The 12,802-nt window shown below is 38.8% G+C and overlaps 1 protein-coding gene across 10 annotated transcripts in view; it reads left to right on the forward strand.

Moving 5' to 3' along the window:
- Positions 1-12,802, forward strand: part of LOC144511276 (zinc finger protein 280D-like) — a 112,728-nt gene that overhangs the window by 16,010 nt on the left and 83,916 nt on the right. For 8 of the 10 annotated variants that reach the window (XM_078241434.1, XM_078241435.1, XM_078241436.1 and 5 more), the window contains exon 2: positions 9,633-9,783. The exons of 1 other annotated variant lie outside the window; for it this stretch is intronic. In XM_078241434.1, the coding sequence (XP_078097560.1) occupies positions 9,648-9,783 (136 nt within the window). In that variant the 5' untranslated portion in view covers positions 9,633-9,647. Of the gene's footprint in view, positions 1-9,632; positions 9,784-12,802 lie in introns of those variants that run through there. One more of the 10 variants, XM_078241440.1, reaches the window with a different exon arrangement.

Genomic DNA, 12,802 nt, shown 5'->3' on the forward strand with positions numbered 1-12,802 from the left:
AAATTCTTGTTAGAGAAATTACATTTTCAATGAAGATTTTTAACATTTACTTTCCGCCTCTTATCTCCCCCTCTCTCTCTCCTTTGTGTATCTGATGTAATATCAATTTAATTTTTCTATCTTTCATTTCTTGGTTCAGACTTCGTGCTGTTTCTTCACAATTCCCCAATCTGATTGGTTAAATAAATACACCGTTGTTTTCCCTGTACGTGCAGGTCCCAGATGCCCTGCAGAGGGCGCCTCCTCCTTTGGGTGTCCTGCAGGCGGCAACTTGCTCTGTAAAATCCTGTGGGAAGTCTCTGGGCAAATGCAAATTGAATGAATGGTGGCTGCTGTATGTTTGCTGTTTGTGGTACTATCTAGCCCAATATATACTCTGTCCATCTGTAAAACAACTGACCAATGAAAGTGTTTATCAGAACTATATAAATAATGAAGCCTGTCGTAGAATACAACATTTTAAAAGCCAGAATGCTATCACTGATGTGGAAAGGATCAATCCCGAAATTCCAAATTATTGACATTCTCATTTGCTGTCTTGTTGTATATAATCGTTATAACAGTTGTGTATGTTAGAAGTTAAGCATTCCATACTGATTTTTGGAAACATCTGAAATACTGATGATTTGGGAATGCATTTGTAATGGGGAAAGGGATGAAATTTTCCTCATCTTCCATCTTAATTGTTTGATCATTTGGATGGACTTATTTGGATTTGTCTTTGACTTCTCTCTCTCTCTCAAAGCTGTCTGGTTGCAAAGATCATATCAGTTATGCCTCTTTACTTTCTGAATATATACTGACTGTCAAGATCTTTTTTCAGCAATGTGTTCAATAAAATAATTAAGCATTGCTGTGTGCAAGGATTTTTTTTTAGCATTGCAAAGTTTTGAGATTATCCAATGATTTTCACAGATAAAATGATTTCCATTTCCCTTGTTGTGGTGGACAATTGGAGCACCTTTGAATTCCTGAGGGATTGTTCCCTGCCACCACATAGATTAAGTAGGTTATTGAGTCATTTTTAAAAAAAAGTTGTCACAAGTTTGTGATATCAGCAGAACCAGATTTTTTTTTTCAGCATCACTTCAATTATATATTGGCAATTACAGATGTTTAAAAGTTTATTTATCAGTGTCACAAGTAGGCTTACATTAACACTGCAATGAAGTTACTGTGAAAAATCCCATGAGTTGCCACACTGTAACACCTGTTCAGATGTACTGAGAGCAAGTTTAGCATGACTCATGTGCCTAACCAGCAGGTCTTTTGGACTGTGGGAGGAAACCGGAGCTCCTGGAGAAAACCCATGCAGACACGGGGAAAACGTGCAGACTCTGCACAGACAATGACCCAATTGAACCTGGGTCTCTGGCCATGTGAAGCAGCAGTGCCACCATGCTGCCCTACGTGTTACTGTTGGCGGTAGTTGCTATTTAAATATTGAATTGATAATGCACACAAGACAGGGTTCAAGTCGAGCGCAATTTATATAATTGTGTATTGGTATCAGACAGCTAAGTAAGCGTAGTGGCATCATTCTTATGACATGAAAATGATGTTCCAATGTTGGAATTGGGATAGAAGGAATAAGTGATTTCTCAGGGACTGAGCCCTCCAATCTCTCTCTTTCTATTAGATTTTACTAATCTTTTGTGCTTCATGCACTTGGCTCCCCCTGCACCTCCAAGATCTGCAATCTATTACCATATTAATAATAATCCTTTTTATTCTTCCTGCTTGTACAGTTTCATGTTTGACCAGCCAGTTAAGCTATTTTGTTGCCTCCTAAGTCAATTTACTTTCGTACTAATGTTTGCATTGTCTGCAAATTTAGCAGCTATATTGTCAGTCCCTTCATCCATGTCATTTTATATAAATGGTAAGAAGTTGATGCCCCAGCACATCCCTGTGAGACAGCACTTGCCACATCTTGGCATCCAGAAAATTACCCATCTATGCCTACCCTTTGTTTCTTGTTAGCCAGACAATCTTCTCTCTGTACCACTGTTACCCCTGACACCCTGAGCTTTTATTTTCTGCAAAAGCCTTTGATGTGGCACATTAACAAATGCCTTCTGAAAATCGAAGGACAATCCACCCACCAGTTTCACTTTTTCCACAGCACATCTGACTTCTTCAAAGCACCCCAATAAATTGGTCAAACATGATTTCCCCTGCGCAGAAGCACTAACTCTGCCTGATTACCTTGAATGTTTACAAGTGCCCTGTTACAATATCTTTGGCTTCTAACATTTTCCCAGTGGCGGATGTTAGGCTAACTGGCCTGTAATTTCCTGCTTTCTGTTTCCCTCCCTTTTTGGATAAAGGGGTAACATTTTCTGTCTTCCAATGTAATGGAACCTTCCCCCAGTGTACAAAATTTTGCAAAGTTTAAACCAATACATCAGTTAGCTCACCAGCCACTTCTTTCAAGACCTTGGGCTACAGCCCATCCGGACCCTGGGATTTGTCAGACTGTAGAGCCAACAATTTGCTCAGTACCACTTCCCTGGTGATTGTACTTTTCCTGAGTTTCCCCATGCCTTCCATTTCCTGATTTACAGTTATTTCTGGCATGTTACTTGTGCCCTCTGTTCTAGTGAAGACCGACGCAAAATGCCTGTTTAATTTATCCACCATAACCTTACTCTCCATTATCAGTTCCTCTGATGTACTTTCTATAGAGTGAACACTCATTTTGTTCACTCTTAAAATCTGTCTTTGTTACCGGCTAGCTTTCTCTCGTAACCTAGTATTTCCCTCCTTATTAATCTTTTGGTCATTGTTCTCTTTAATCTTTCCAATCTTCTGACCTGCCACTTGTCTTTGTGCAAATATATACCTCAATTTTAATACTGTCTAACTTTTTTAGTTAACCACAGATGATGGGCCCTCTCTTTGCAATTTTTCTTTCTCATTGGAATGTGTCTATTTTGTGTATTCTGAAATAGCCCTTAAATGTCTGCCACTGAATCTCTTCATCTATCTCTTAAGCATATGTGACAGTTCAATTTAGTCAACTTTGCTTTTATGCCCTCATAATTGCTCTTTATTTAAGTTTTAAAATACTACTGTTTGACACACTCTTCTCTCCCTCGAACAATGTAAAATTCAAACATATTATGATCGCTACTACCAAGGGGTGTCTTAACCATGAGGTTATCAATTAATCGTATTTCATTGCACAATACCAGGTCTAGTATAGCTTGCCTTCTGGTAGACTTCAGAATGTGATTTTCTCAAACTGTCCCGAAAGCATTCTATGAACTCCATCTACGGTACCTTTGACCATCTGATTTTTCCAATTTATGTGTAGATTAAGACCCCTCATGATTATTGTGGTACCTTTCTGACAAGTTCTCATTATCTCTTCTCTTGTCCTACAGTTATGGAGTCTATACATCACTCCCACAAGTGACTCTTGTCTTCAGAATTTCTTTTTTCAACTCAAACTGCTTCTACATCCTGGTTTCCATAACTTGGGTGATCCCTCTGATGTGCTACTACCATAATTCATTAACAGAGTCACCCCTCCATATTTTCTTAACTTCCTGTCCTTCTGAAATGTCACATACTGATCAGTATTCAGATCCCAGTCGGTTTCCTGTAGCCATGTGTCTGTAATGGCTATCGGATCATGCATATTTCTGTTTGTGCTATTCAGTTTATCTGTTTTGTTTCTAAATGCCTTGTACATTTAGATACGCAGCCTTTAGTTTTGTGTTTATTTTTGCAGCATCTACTTTTATCTGCTGATTTACTCTTAGATTTATACTCTCTATAGATTTATTCTTAGATTTATACTTCCTATAATGGTCTGTTTATTATTTCCCATATTCGTACCTTTCTCTCTTGCCTTGTCTCTATGTTTTGGTATACCACATTTGACCCCTTGCCCCCACTATTCAATTTAAAACTCAGTTAATCCCTCGATAGGCCACTCACTAGAACATCAGCCCCAGTGCGGTTCAGGTACAGACCATCCCAATGGTATAGATCCCACTTTCCCCAGTACTGATGCTAGTGCCCCACAAACCGGAACCCACTTCTCCCACACCAGTCGTTGAGCCAGGCATTCATTTGTTTAATCCTATTTGCCCTATGCCAATTTTCATGTGGCTCAGGTAATAATCCAGGAATTATTAACTTTGAGATTCTGCTTTTTAATTTGGTGTCTGGCTCCTCAGACTGACTATGCCGAACCTCCATCCTTGTCCTGTCTTTCATTGGTACCTACATGGACTGACCAATGGATGCTCTCTCTCCCCCAGCAAATTCCTTTCCAACCCTCAACAGGTCCTGAACCCTGGCACTGAGCAGGCAACACAGCCGTATGGGCTCTAGCTTCTTCCTGTACATTCATGCCTGCTTCCCATCTTCAGTGGCTTCCTGTACCACAGTGCTATGGTCAGTCACATTCTCCTGGCACTGACCACATTCAAGACCAGAAGACCCTATCTTAAGGGGTGTGACAGCCTCAGGAAATAAAGCAGGTAGTTCTCTTGCAGCCATAAATATATGCTTAAGTGCAACAAGACATAATTGATAAGGTTTTGCTGCCAGAGCATTGTTTGCTCGGTGCAAACTTGGTGCACAGAATTGGAGCTACGACAATCTTCTCTTGGACTAATATTCACTTCTGGCAAAGTTTTTAATCAGTTGAGATCTGATCTAATTTTTTTTTCAGTAACAACATAGAACCTATACAGCACTCCCGTTCTGTGCTACACCAATTCAGTGCTTTGATCCAATTAGTTTTGTTCACAGACACATCTGAGCTGCAGATGAAATGTGTAACAAGGTCCATATACACCAACTCTGTGACTTGACCAGGCAGTGAGTCACCTCCAGAAGTATATGTTAATGGAGAGAATGTCATCTTCTGGCATGGTTGAAGCTGCATGAGAGAATTACAGTTGATCACACCATGAGACCCAAATGAAGGACAACAGAGCATACAGCTGTAGGAGCAAACCTCTGATGTGATATCTTTAGAACCAGATTACTTCCTCTGTGTATCATTTCATAACACACTGCATGTTACGGATGTGTTATTTTTGGTGGCAGTTGCTACTTAAATCTTAAATTGATACATGCACAAGGCAAATCACACAGGATTAAAGTCAGGTACAATTTATAGAATTGTATATTGGTGTCAGCTAAGTGTGGCAACATGACCATAACTTTTCAGTGTTTCAATGTTGGAATTGGGATACAAGAAGTGATTCTTGGGGATCAGGCCCTCTACCTCTCAAATGGGGAATAACAAACACTGAACTGTTGTGTATTTTGCTCAAATTTCTGTTTTTATTTCCAGCATGTCTGTTTTTTAGCTGCTTCATTCCACTTTTTCCCCTTTCGCCTATGAAGATCTTTGAGCAGCTTCAGTGTAAAATTCATAGAAATTCTAAGACATGTATTCATGCTTCTGCCATCCTCACAACAATGAAAAAGAATCCAGAAAGAATTAACAGATCCATTCCAGAGATGAATTTCTGACAGAATGTGCTACATGTAAATGGCTGTATTAGAGTCTCAGCGGAGGGTGCATAGACCAACCTAGTTGCTACAGTTACACTCGAGTGACCCAGGGATTAAGCAATATATAGCCAGAGCTTGACAATCATGGGGAAATTCTCATAAGATTTTTTGAAATATTTGCTGTGCAGGTTGAGGGTAAGCATGAGCAGAAGTTCACTATCAGCAGCCTTAGGAATATTGACTAAATTAAAAATCTTCGACGTGCAAGTCGCCTTCACATAAAGGCATCAAAATGGGCAGACTGTGTTTTCAATTGCAAAGAAGGTTTTGCATATATAAATCACATCTATCAAAAAATGTGCTAAAGCACATCACACGCAATAAAGTGCAATCACTGTTATGTGGCAAAATGTGCAGCCATTTTCCATGCATCATAGCAGGGCAAGAAGCATGAGATGAATGATGAATCATTCTGGTTTTTGGTTTTGGTCAAATAAATGTTTCCCAGTGCATAGAGAGCTCTCTGCTGTTCTTGTTATGGTGCCTTGGGATCCTTAAACTTCATCTAAACCACTGGAATAGGCACATGTAACCGTGACTAAATGTCTGATCTTGAAGGACACCATTTTTTGATTTGATTTTTGTTTTTATTATCAAATGTATTAGTATACAGTGAAAAGTATTGTTTCTTGAGTGCTATACAGACAAATTGATTACATGGCATTTTGCTCTCATTGCCCTGAAATAGCCACAATGAAAATTAATCCAACTATGTTCAGCACAAATTCAAATAAGTGATCAACTTCTGTTTCACTCGCTTAGCTTTTGCCCCTTGGTTACATGTAATTTTGGATAAGCACAGAGATATCAAGAAATGGGATTGGCTCCCGCTGTAATAATATGCAATGGTGAAGTAGAGTGTAAAGTAAAAACTAAAGTTTATTTATTAGCCACAAGGCTTACATTAACACTGCGGTGAAGTTTCTGTGAAATTCCCCTGGTGTCCTGGTGCAGTTAATTTGTTTCATGCTTTGGTTGTCTTGTGCACATCCTATTTCACTTAAACCTCAAAGTTTATTTGAGAAAGCATAAATGATTTCCTCTTTTTTTTCTGCCTTTGTTAATCTGGCCTTTTACCAAGGATGCAATTTTATAGCAGCTTTTTGATTTGATTTATTATTGTCACATGTATTAGTATACAGTGAGAAGTATTGTTTCTTGCGTGCTGTACAGACAAAACATACCATTCATAGAGAAGGAAAGGAGAGAGTGCCGAATGTAGTGTTACAGTCATAGCTAGGGTGTAGAGAAAGATCAACTTAATGCAAGGTAAGTCCATTCAAAAGTCTGACAGCAGCAGGGAAGAAGCTGTTCTTGAGTTGGTTGGTATGTGACCTCAGACTTTTGTATCTTTTTCCCGAAGGAAGAAGGTGGAAGAGAGAATGTCTGGGGTGCATGGGGTCCTTAATTATGCTGGCTGCTTTGCTGAGGCAGCGGGAAGTGTAGACAAAGTCAATGGATGGGAGGCTGGTTTGCGTGATGGATTGGGCTACATTCGCGACCTTTTGTAGTTTCTTGCGGTCTTTGGCAGAGCAGGAGCCATACCAAGCTGTGATACAACCAGAAAGAATGCTTTCTATGATGCATCTGTAGAAGTTGGTGAGAGTCGTAGCGGAAATTTGCAGAACATTTCTTGAATTTGTTTCCAATTGTCTTAAGGGGATGTCAGTGAGAACTCGTTCCATGGACAGTTAACTAACTCTTGGCCTTTTGGGTACAAGTTGAGTTGAATACAGCTTTGCCTTTTCTGCTAAACATCAAAGCTATGCCCCACGTACCAGAGTCCCTGTGATCATTGCTATGATAGATTGGCTGTACGTAATGAAATGTCCAGAACCTAATATTTCACACATCAGATTTTTGGTTTGCATTAAATCTGTACATAATGCAAAAGATCAACGTCTCATTTATCTCAGTTGAAATGTGGTTTGGCAAAAGTCCCACAGAAAAAACGGGTAGGCTGCACCTCAAATTTATTCTGACTACCATTTTAATTTTTGCCCAGCTGAATATTACAGCTGTATAAATAACAATATGTTATTCCCCAATATGATTGTTATGTATTGTGGTATCTCAATTCTGACATTGCCCTTTCTTTTCATGGTTTTCTTGTGTCTTGGAGACTTGGGGATTCACTTCTCTTTTCCAAATGTATTTATTTCTGATCTTTATTTCTATTTGTAATCTGCACACAATCATGATGTGAGCCTTATCTTGGATGCCTTAATGTGTGAAGATGAAGTTTGAGTAAATTTCCTCCATCCATGTGTGGCCTTTCGAACAATCATATTTTTGTTTAATGTAAATGTACCTTTGTTGTGGTGATTGTTAGACTAAGACCAATGAGATGCAGATGAGTCGACAGGAGGCTGCAGTGTAGCCTTCCAACGAAAGTTAGCCTATTCCAGTCAGCCTGAGCCCAATCACGTTGTTTGGCCTTGCAGGTTACAAATAAGACTGTTTGCTGTTCAGCTCCATAGCCACAAATGTATGTGGTTGTCCCCGTGCTATATTACCTGAACTGCCACAGTTCTAGCTCCTCACAGCTGACATTGGGATGCAGTGATGTCAACATGCGGGGAAGCAGCTGAAGCTGTTAGTGCTTTCACAACTTGCATGGAAGTGTCTTGACTGCTCAGTGCAGTACAAAGAATGAATGAATTTGCACTTTATATAGCATCTTTTATATCTTCAGGGTGTCCTAAATAGTTTGCTTCGCAATCAAGGGCAGCTAATTTTGCCAAATTGAGATCTAACAAACATCAGTAATATAAATGGCTAATGTTTTGGTGATGTGATTGAGGGATAGATTTTGACCAGGGCACCTCAAGAACTCACCTGCTCCTTTTTACTGTAGTGTCTGTGGAGTTTCATGTGATCTAAAGAGCTTGGAAAATGAGGCATCTTTGACAAGACAGTACTACCTTAATACAACACCAATGTGTTGTGTTGCAGAAACTATTAGTTATTTTAAAATGGCTCTTATTGCCATTTGCAATTTGGGCAGCACACTGGCACAGCAGTGTGAGCATTGCTGCCTGACCACCAGGAACCAGGGTTCAATTCCCAGCTTGGGTCACTGTCTGTGTGGAGTCTGCACGTTCTCCTCGTGTCTGCGTTGGTTTCCCCGGGTGTTTCGGTTTCATCCCACAGTCTGAAAGATGTGATGGTTAGGTGCATTGGCCATGTTAAATTCTCCCTCGGTGTACCCGAACAGGTGCCGGAGTGGGGATTTTCACAATAATTTCATTGCAGTGTTAATGTAAGCCGACTTGTGACGAATAAATAAATACACTTTAAAAATGAACTTTATTTGCTGAAGTGTAATTTTACTTCACTAAACAATTGAAGATGCTCAATATTTGTGACACACCAATGTCTAAAGAGTTTCAGAACATGGTGAACTGACAACTGGGACGGTAATAAAACTTGTCCTGACTATTTTATTTGTTGTGTAGTTATTTTTTGACAGTTGGATTAACTGACAGCTCTTTGTTTTTGTTGAAGTGATCATAATGGACCCAAGTAATTTTTTCCTTTTTGCCTGAGGACTGAGACTGTGTTTGCTAACCTGACATGTTGTTGTAGATACATGATGTGGAGATGCTGGCGTTGGACTGGGGTAAACACAGTAAGAAGTCTTAACAACACCAGGTTAAAGTCCAACAGGTTTATTTGGTAGCAAACGCCACTAGCTTGCGGAGGGTGCTGCTCCTTCGTCAGGTGGAATGGGAGATCTGCTCACAAACAGGGCATACAGAGACACAAACTCAATTTACAGAATAATGATTGGAATGCAAGTCTTTACAGCTAATCAAGTCTTAAAGGTACAGACCATGTGAGTGACAAATAAACCTGCTGGACTTTAACCTGGTGTTGTTAGACTTCTTGCTGTGTTGTGGATACACACAGGGTAGCACAATTTAAAGGAGACCATTGTAGAAATTGCTTTGATTTCTTTTTCACATTAGTTGGCATCATTAATTTTCGGAAGTGAAAATTTTCAAGTATCTCTTTATAATTGTAATGACTTTTGAACAATTTTTTTTTTTGTGAAGCAAACCTTTTCCTTCTGCCTTCAAAATCAGGACTGAAGCATCAGAATGGCAGGACTATTTATGGAATGTGAAGAGGAGGAGTTGGAGCCTTGGCAGAAAGGGAATAAAGACGATGAAGATGACGATGATGAGCCCATTTTTGTGGGAGAGATATCAAGCTGCAAAACCTCCAGTTACCCAAGTATGACATACATTTTGTTTCTTTAGGATTAATTGAGATTCCAGGCCAGTACAGTCCTTTTCAATATGTTATTTGCCATAAATGTGTTCCATGGAATTGAACATAACTTTCTGTTCCTGGGTGAGTGATTGTTCAGTCAAGTGAATGATCATTTAAACAGGTTGAAATCCAATTAGTTCCAAAATTGAATTCTTGCCTGTTCAGCATTTTGTACTTGAATGGTAAGCAGTGTGACAAATCACTTGATGGAATTGCAGAACAAATTCTTCTCAATTTTTGTTAAGACAAGAATATTGGCACTGGGTCACTTTGTTTTAATTGCAGTTCAATCTTAAGTAATTACAATTGACGTGTTTATGTAGAAGGATTAAATAACTTTATGGATGTTGATATTTTCTGTTCTAGATGTATAACTTGGTTATTTAACTTAGTCTGATATTGTAACAATTCAATTCTGCAGTCAAGATGAATTTGTTGTAATTACAGTTGACCTTTGAACCCCATGACATCTTCAGATGAAAGTTTATTTTTTTTCCTCGCCTGGTATGAATGATTTCTATCAAGGTGGAGAAAACTGTACGTAATCAGACTTCACAACTCATACTTTATTCTCTCAAACTTGAAGAACATCCCATCTAAATCTGCTTATCTGTTTTATTAACTAAGTCGATTTGCATCCATATCATTACGTGATGTCATAGAACAAAAAAATGATAGATCAAATACTTTCTGTTAAACTGATTATCACACAAACAAGTGGGGAAAAATGGTCTAATCATTAAATCACCTAGTTTAAAACTTGGCTATGTTTGCCTTGAGGGAGTGTGAAGTCATCAAATTGCTGTGTTAATTCATTTACTAATATTAGCTTTTTAATATGTGAAATATTAAATCATGCTTTCGACAGTGATAACACTGTTGTCCTTATTCTTTGATCGCATTGATGTTTCAAAGTTGGAATTGGGGATCACTGGATGTATACATATTTGCAGAGATCCTCAAAGAGAGAGTTTGAAAATCAGGTGTTGTCAAAAGATGAAAACATTACCTAATCAATAGTGAGCAACTATTTTTAAAAATAAAAGTCAATTTTCCTTAAAATCAAAAAATTCTGGGAAAGACACTAATTGCACCTAGGAACTTGCTTCTTTTTATCTTAGAAATCCATGTAACAACATTCCTGCACACAGGAGTGAACTTCTACTGTTCCTTGAGCTTTCTTGGTGATTTCCCTGCCTCACTAATTTCTGAGCCTGTCCTACCTCCGTTTTCAGTCTGCGACATTTAAGGGGCCAAATTTGCAGCTGCAGAAATGAAGTTGGAAGTTTATGCAGTTTGGTGGTTGTTCTGAAATCTCACTTGTCAAAAGAAATAGTCTTGTTTACCTGTAATAAATGTCAAACCTATTAAATGGGCTAGTTTCAGGTCGCCATTTGACATATTTGGAGCAGTAATTCTGATTGCTTGGCAGTGGGTATTAAACAGTACTGTGGAGGCGTTGCTGTGTTTCTACTGCTTTCACATTATCTAATCCTATTTGTCATCAGAAGGAGAACTGTTGTAAATTTAAATTCCTAATTAAATCTGTAATTTGAATCAGTCTTTTTATTTTCTTGGCCTCGATCATGAGCTTGTTGCATTTCAATTTCTTGGTCCTAGACCAGATCTTTGTGATGCCAACCATGATATTATTTCTGAAGGCATTGAGCAACAATGTTTTTATACTACCAGATCTCTTTTGGAGTAAAGTTTGGGTCACTATTTGATAAAAATGATATAATTGTGTTAGAAGCAGTTTAGAGAAGCTTCACTCAACTCATTCCTGGGATGAGAGATTTAGCTTATGAGGAAAAGTTGAACAGATTGGGCCTATAACTTTTAGAGTTTAGAAGAAAGATGATCTTGTTGAAACATGTAAGATTAAGATCTTGAAGGGATTTGATAGGGTAGATACTGTGAGGATGTTTCAACTATGAGAGAGATGACATCCATGGGGCACTGTTTAAAAATGAGGTCTCCTGTTTAAGACTGAGATAAGGAGAATTTCTTTCTCTGGCCATTTGTATTTGGAGTTCTCTTCCCCATTTGGCCTGCTCCTAATTCCTAAGTAACTGCACTCCTTCTTGTCTTTGGCTCTCCCACTTCCTCCTTTCCCTTTGCCCAAGGGCCTATTTGCCTTGTACAACTGCAGTAAGACAACACATACCAGTTCCTGAATCCCAAAAGATGGTAAGATAATTTCTGCAATGTTGGGTAGTTTGGGCCTCCTAAAGCTTGCTTGCTTGATTTGAAGGAAAATGAGTCAGTGTAAAATGTGCAGGAAACAAAAGGCAGGCATACTAAGAGAACATGTGAAAGATATAGGAGAATACTTGACACAGTGTGAGAACTGTGGGTGTGGATGGAAGTCAGCAACTAAAAAGCATGCAGAATGTTTGAGTAACATAGAAGAGAGGAGTTAGTGGTAACAGTAAATTCTTTAAGAGAATTTGGGGAAACCTCACGATTGGGGAGGACATATCCAAACAAGGAATTTGACAGAGGACAAAGGTAAATGTACATGAACAATGGTAGAGCAGGAGACAAATAATTCATTTCGTTTTGTTGGGAACACCATTGGAGATCAACTATATGTTAATGTGCTCCACGGTATCACCTCTTTGCAATTTAAAAAAAATATTTGACTAAGTCTGACTATCAAATGTAGGAGATGTATTTGTTCGGTGTACAAAATACAGCCTCAGGTGTAGACTCCAGTAACTGGAAGGATTTGAAAATTGGCTACATTTGAAGCTGGTGCCCTAGGTTGCAATTTGAATAAAACCCTTCGATTTGTTTTTCATAATTCATTTTGTGCATTGTACGTACATGCATCCGGCACCCGTCCATTCATGAATTTCCTGGATACAGGGCCGGCCGGTACCTGTATAACAATAGCTTAGTCAGGAGGAGCAAGTATTTATGCCTCTTTCAATGGAACTCCCAAGCATACAATTATAAGATATTAAGAAAGCTTTTA

Source organism: Mustelus asterias, chromosome 24 (assembly GCF_964213995.1).
Source record: "Mustelus asterias chromosome 24, sMusAst1.hap1.1, whole genome shotgun sequence".
Taxonomy (NCBI): Eukaryota; Metazoa; Chordata; class Chondrichthyes; order Carcharhiniformes; family Triakidae; genus Mustelus; species Mustelus asterias.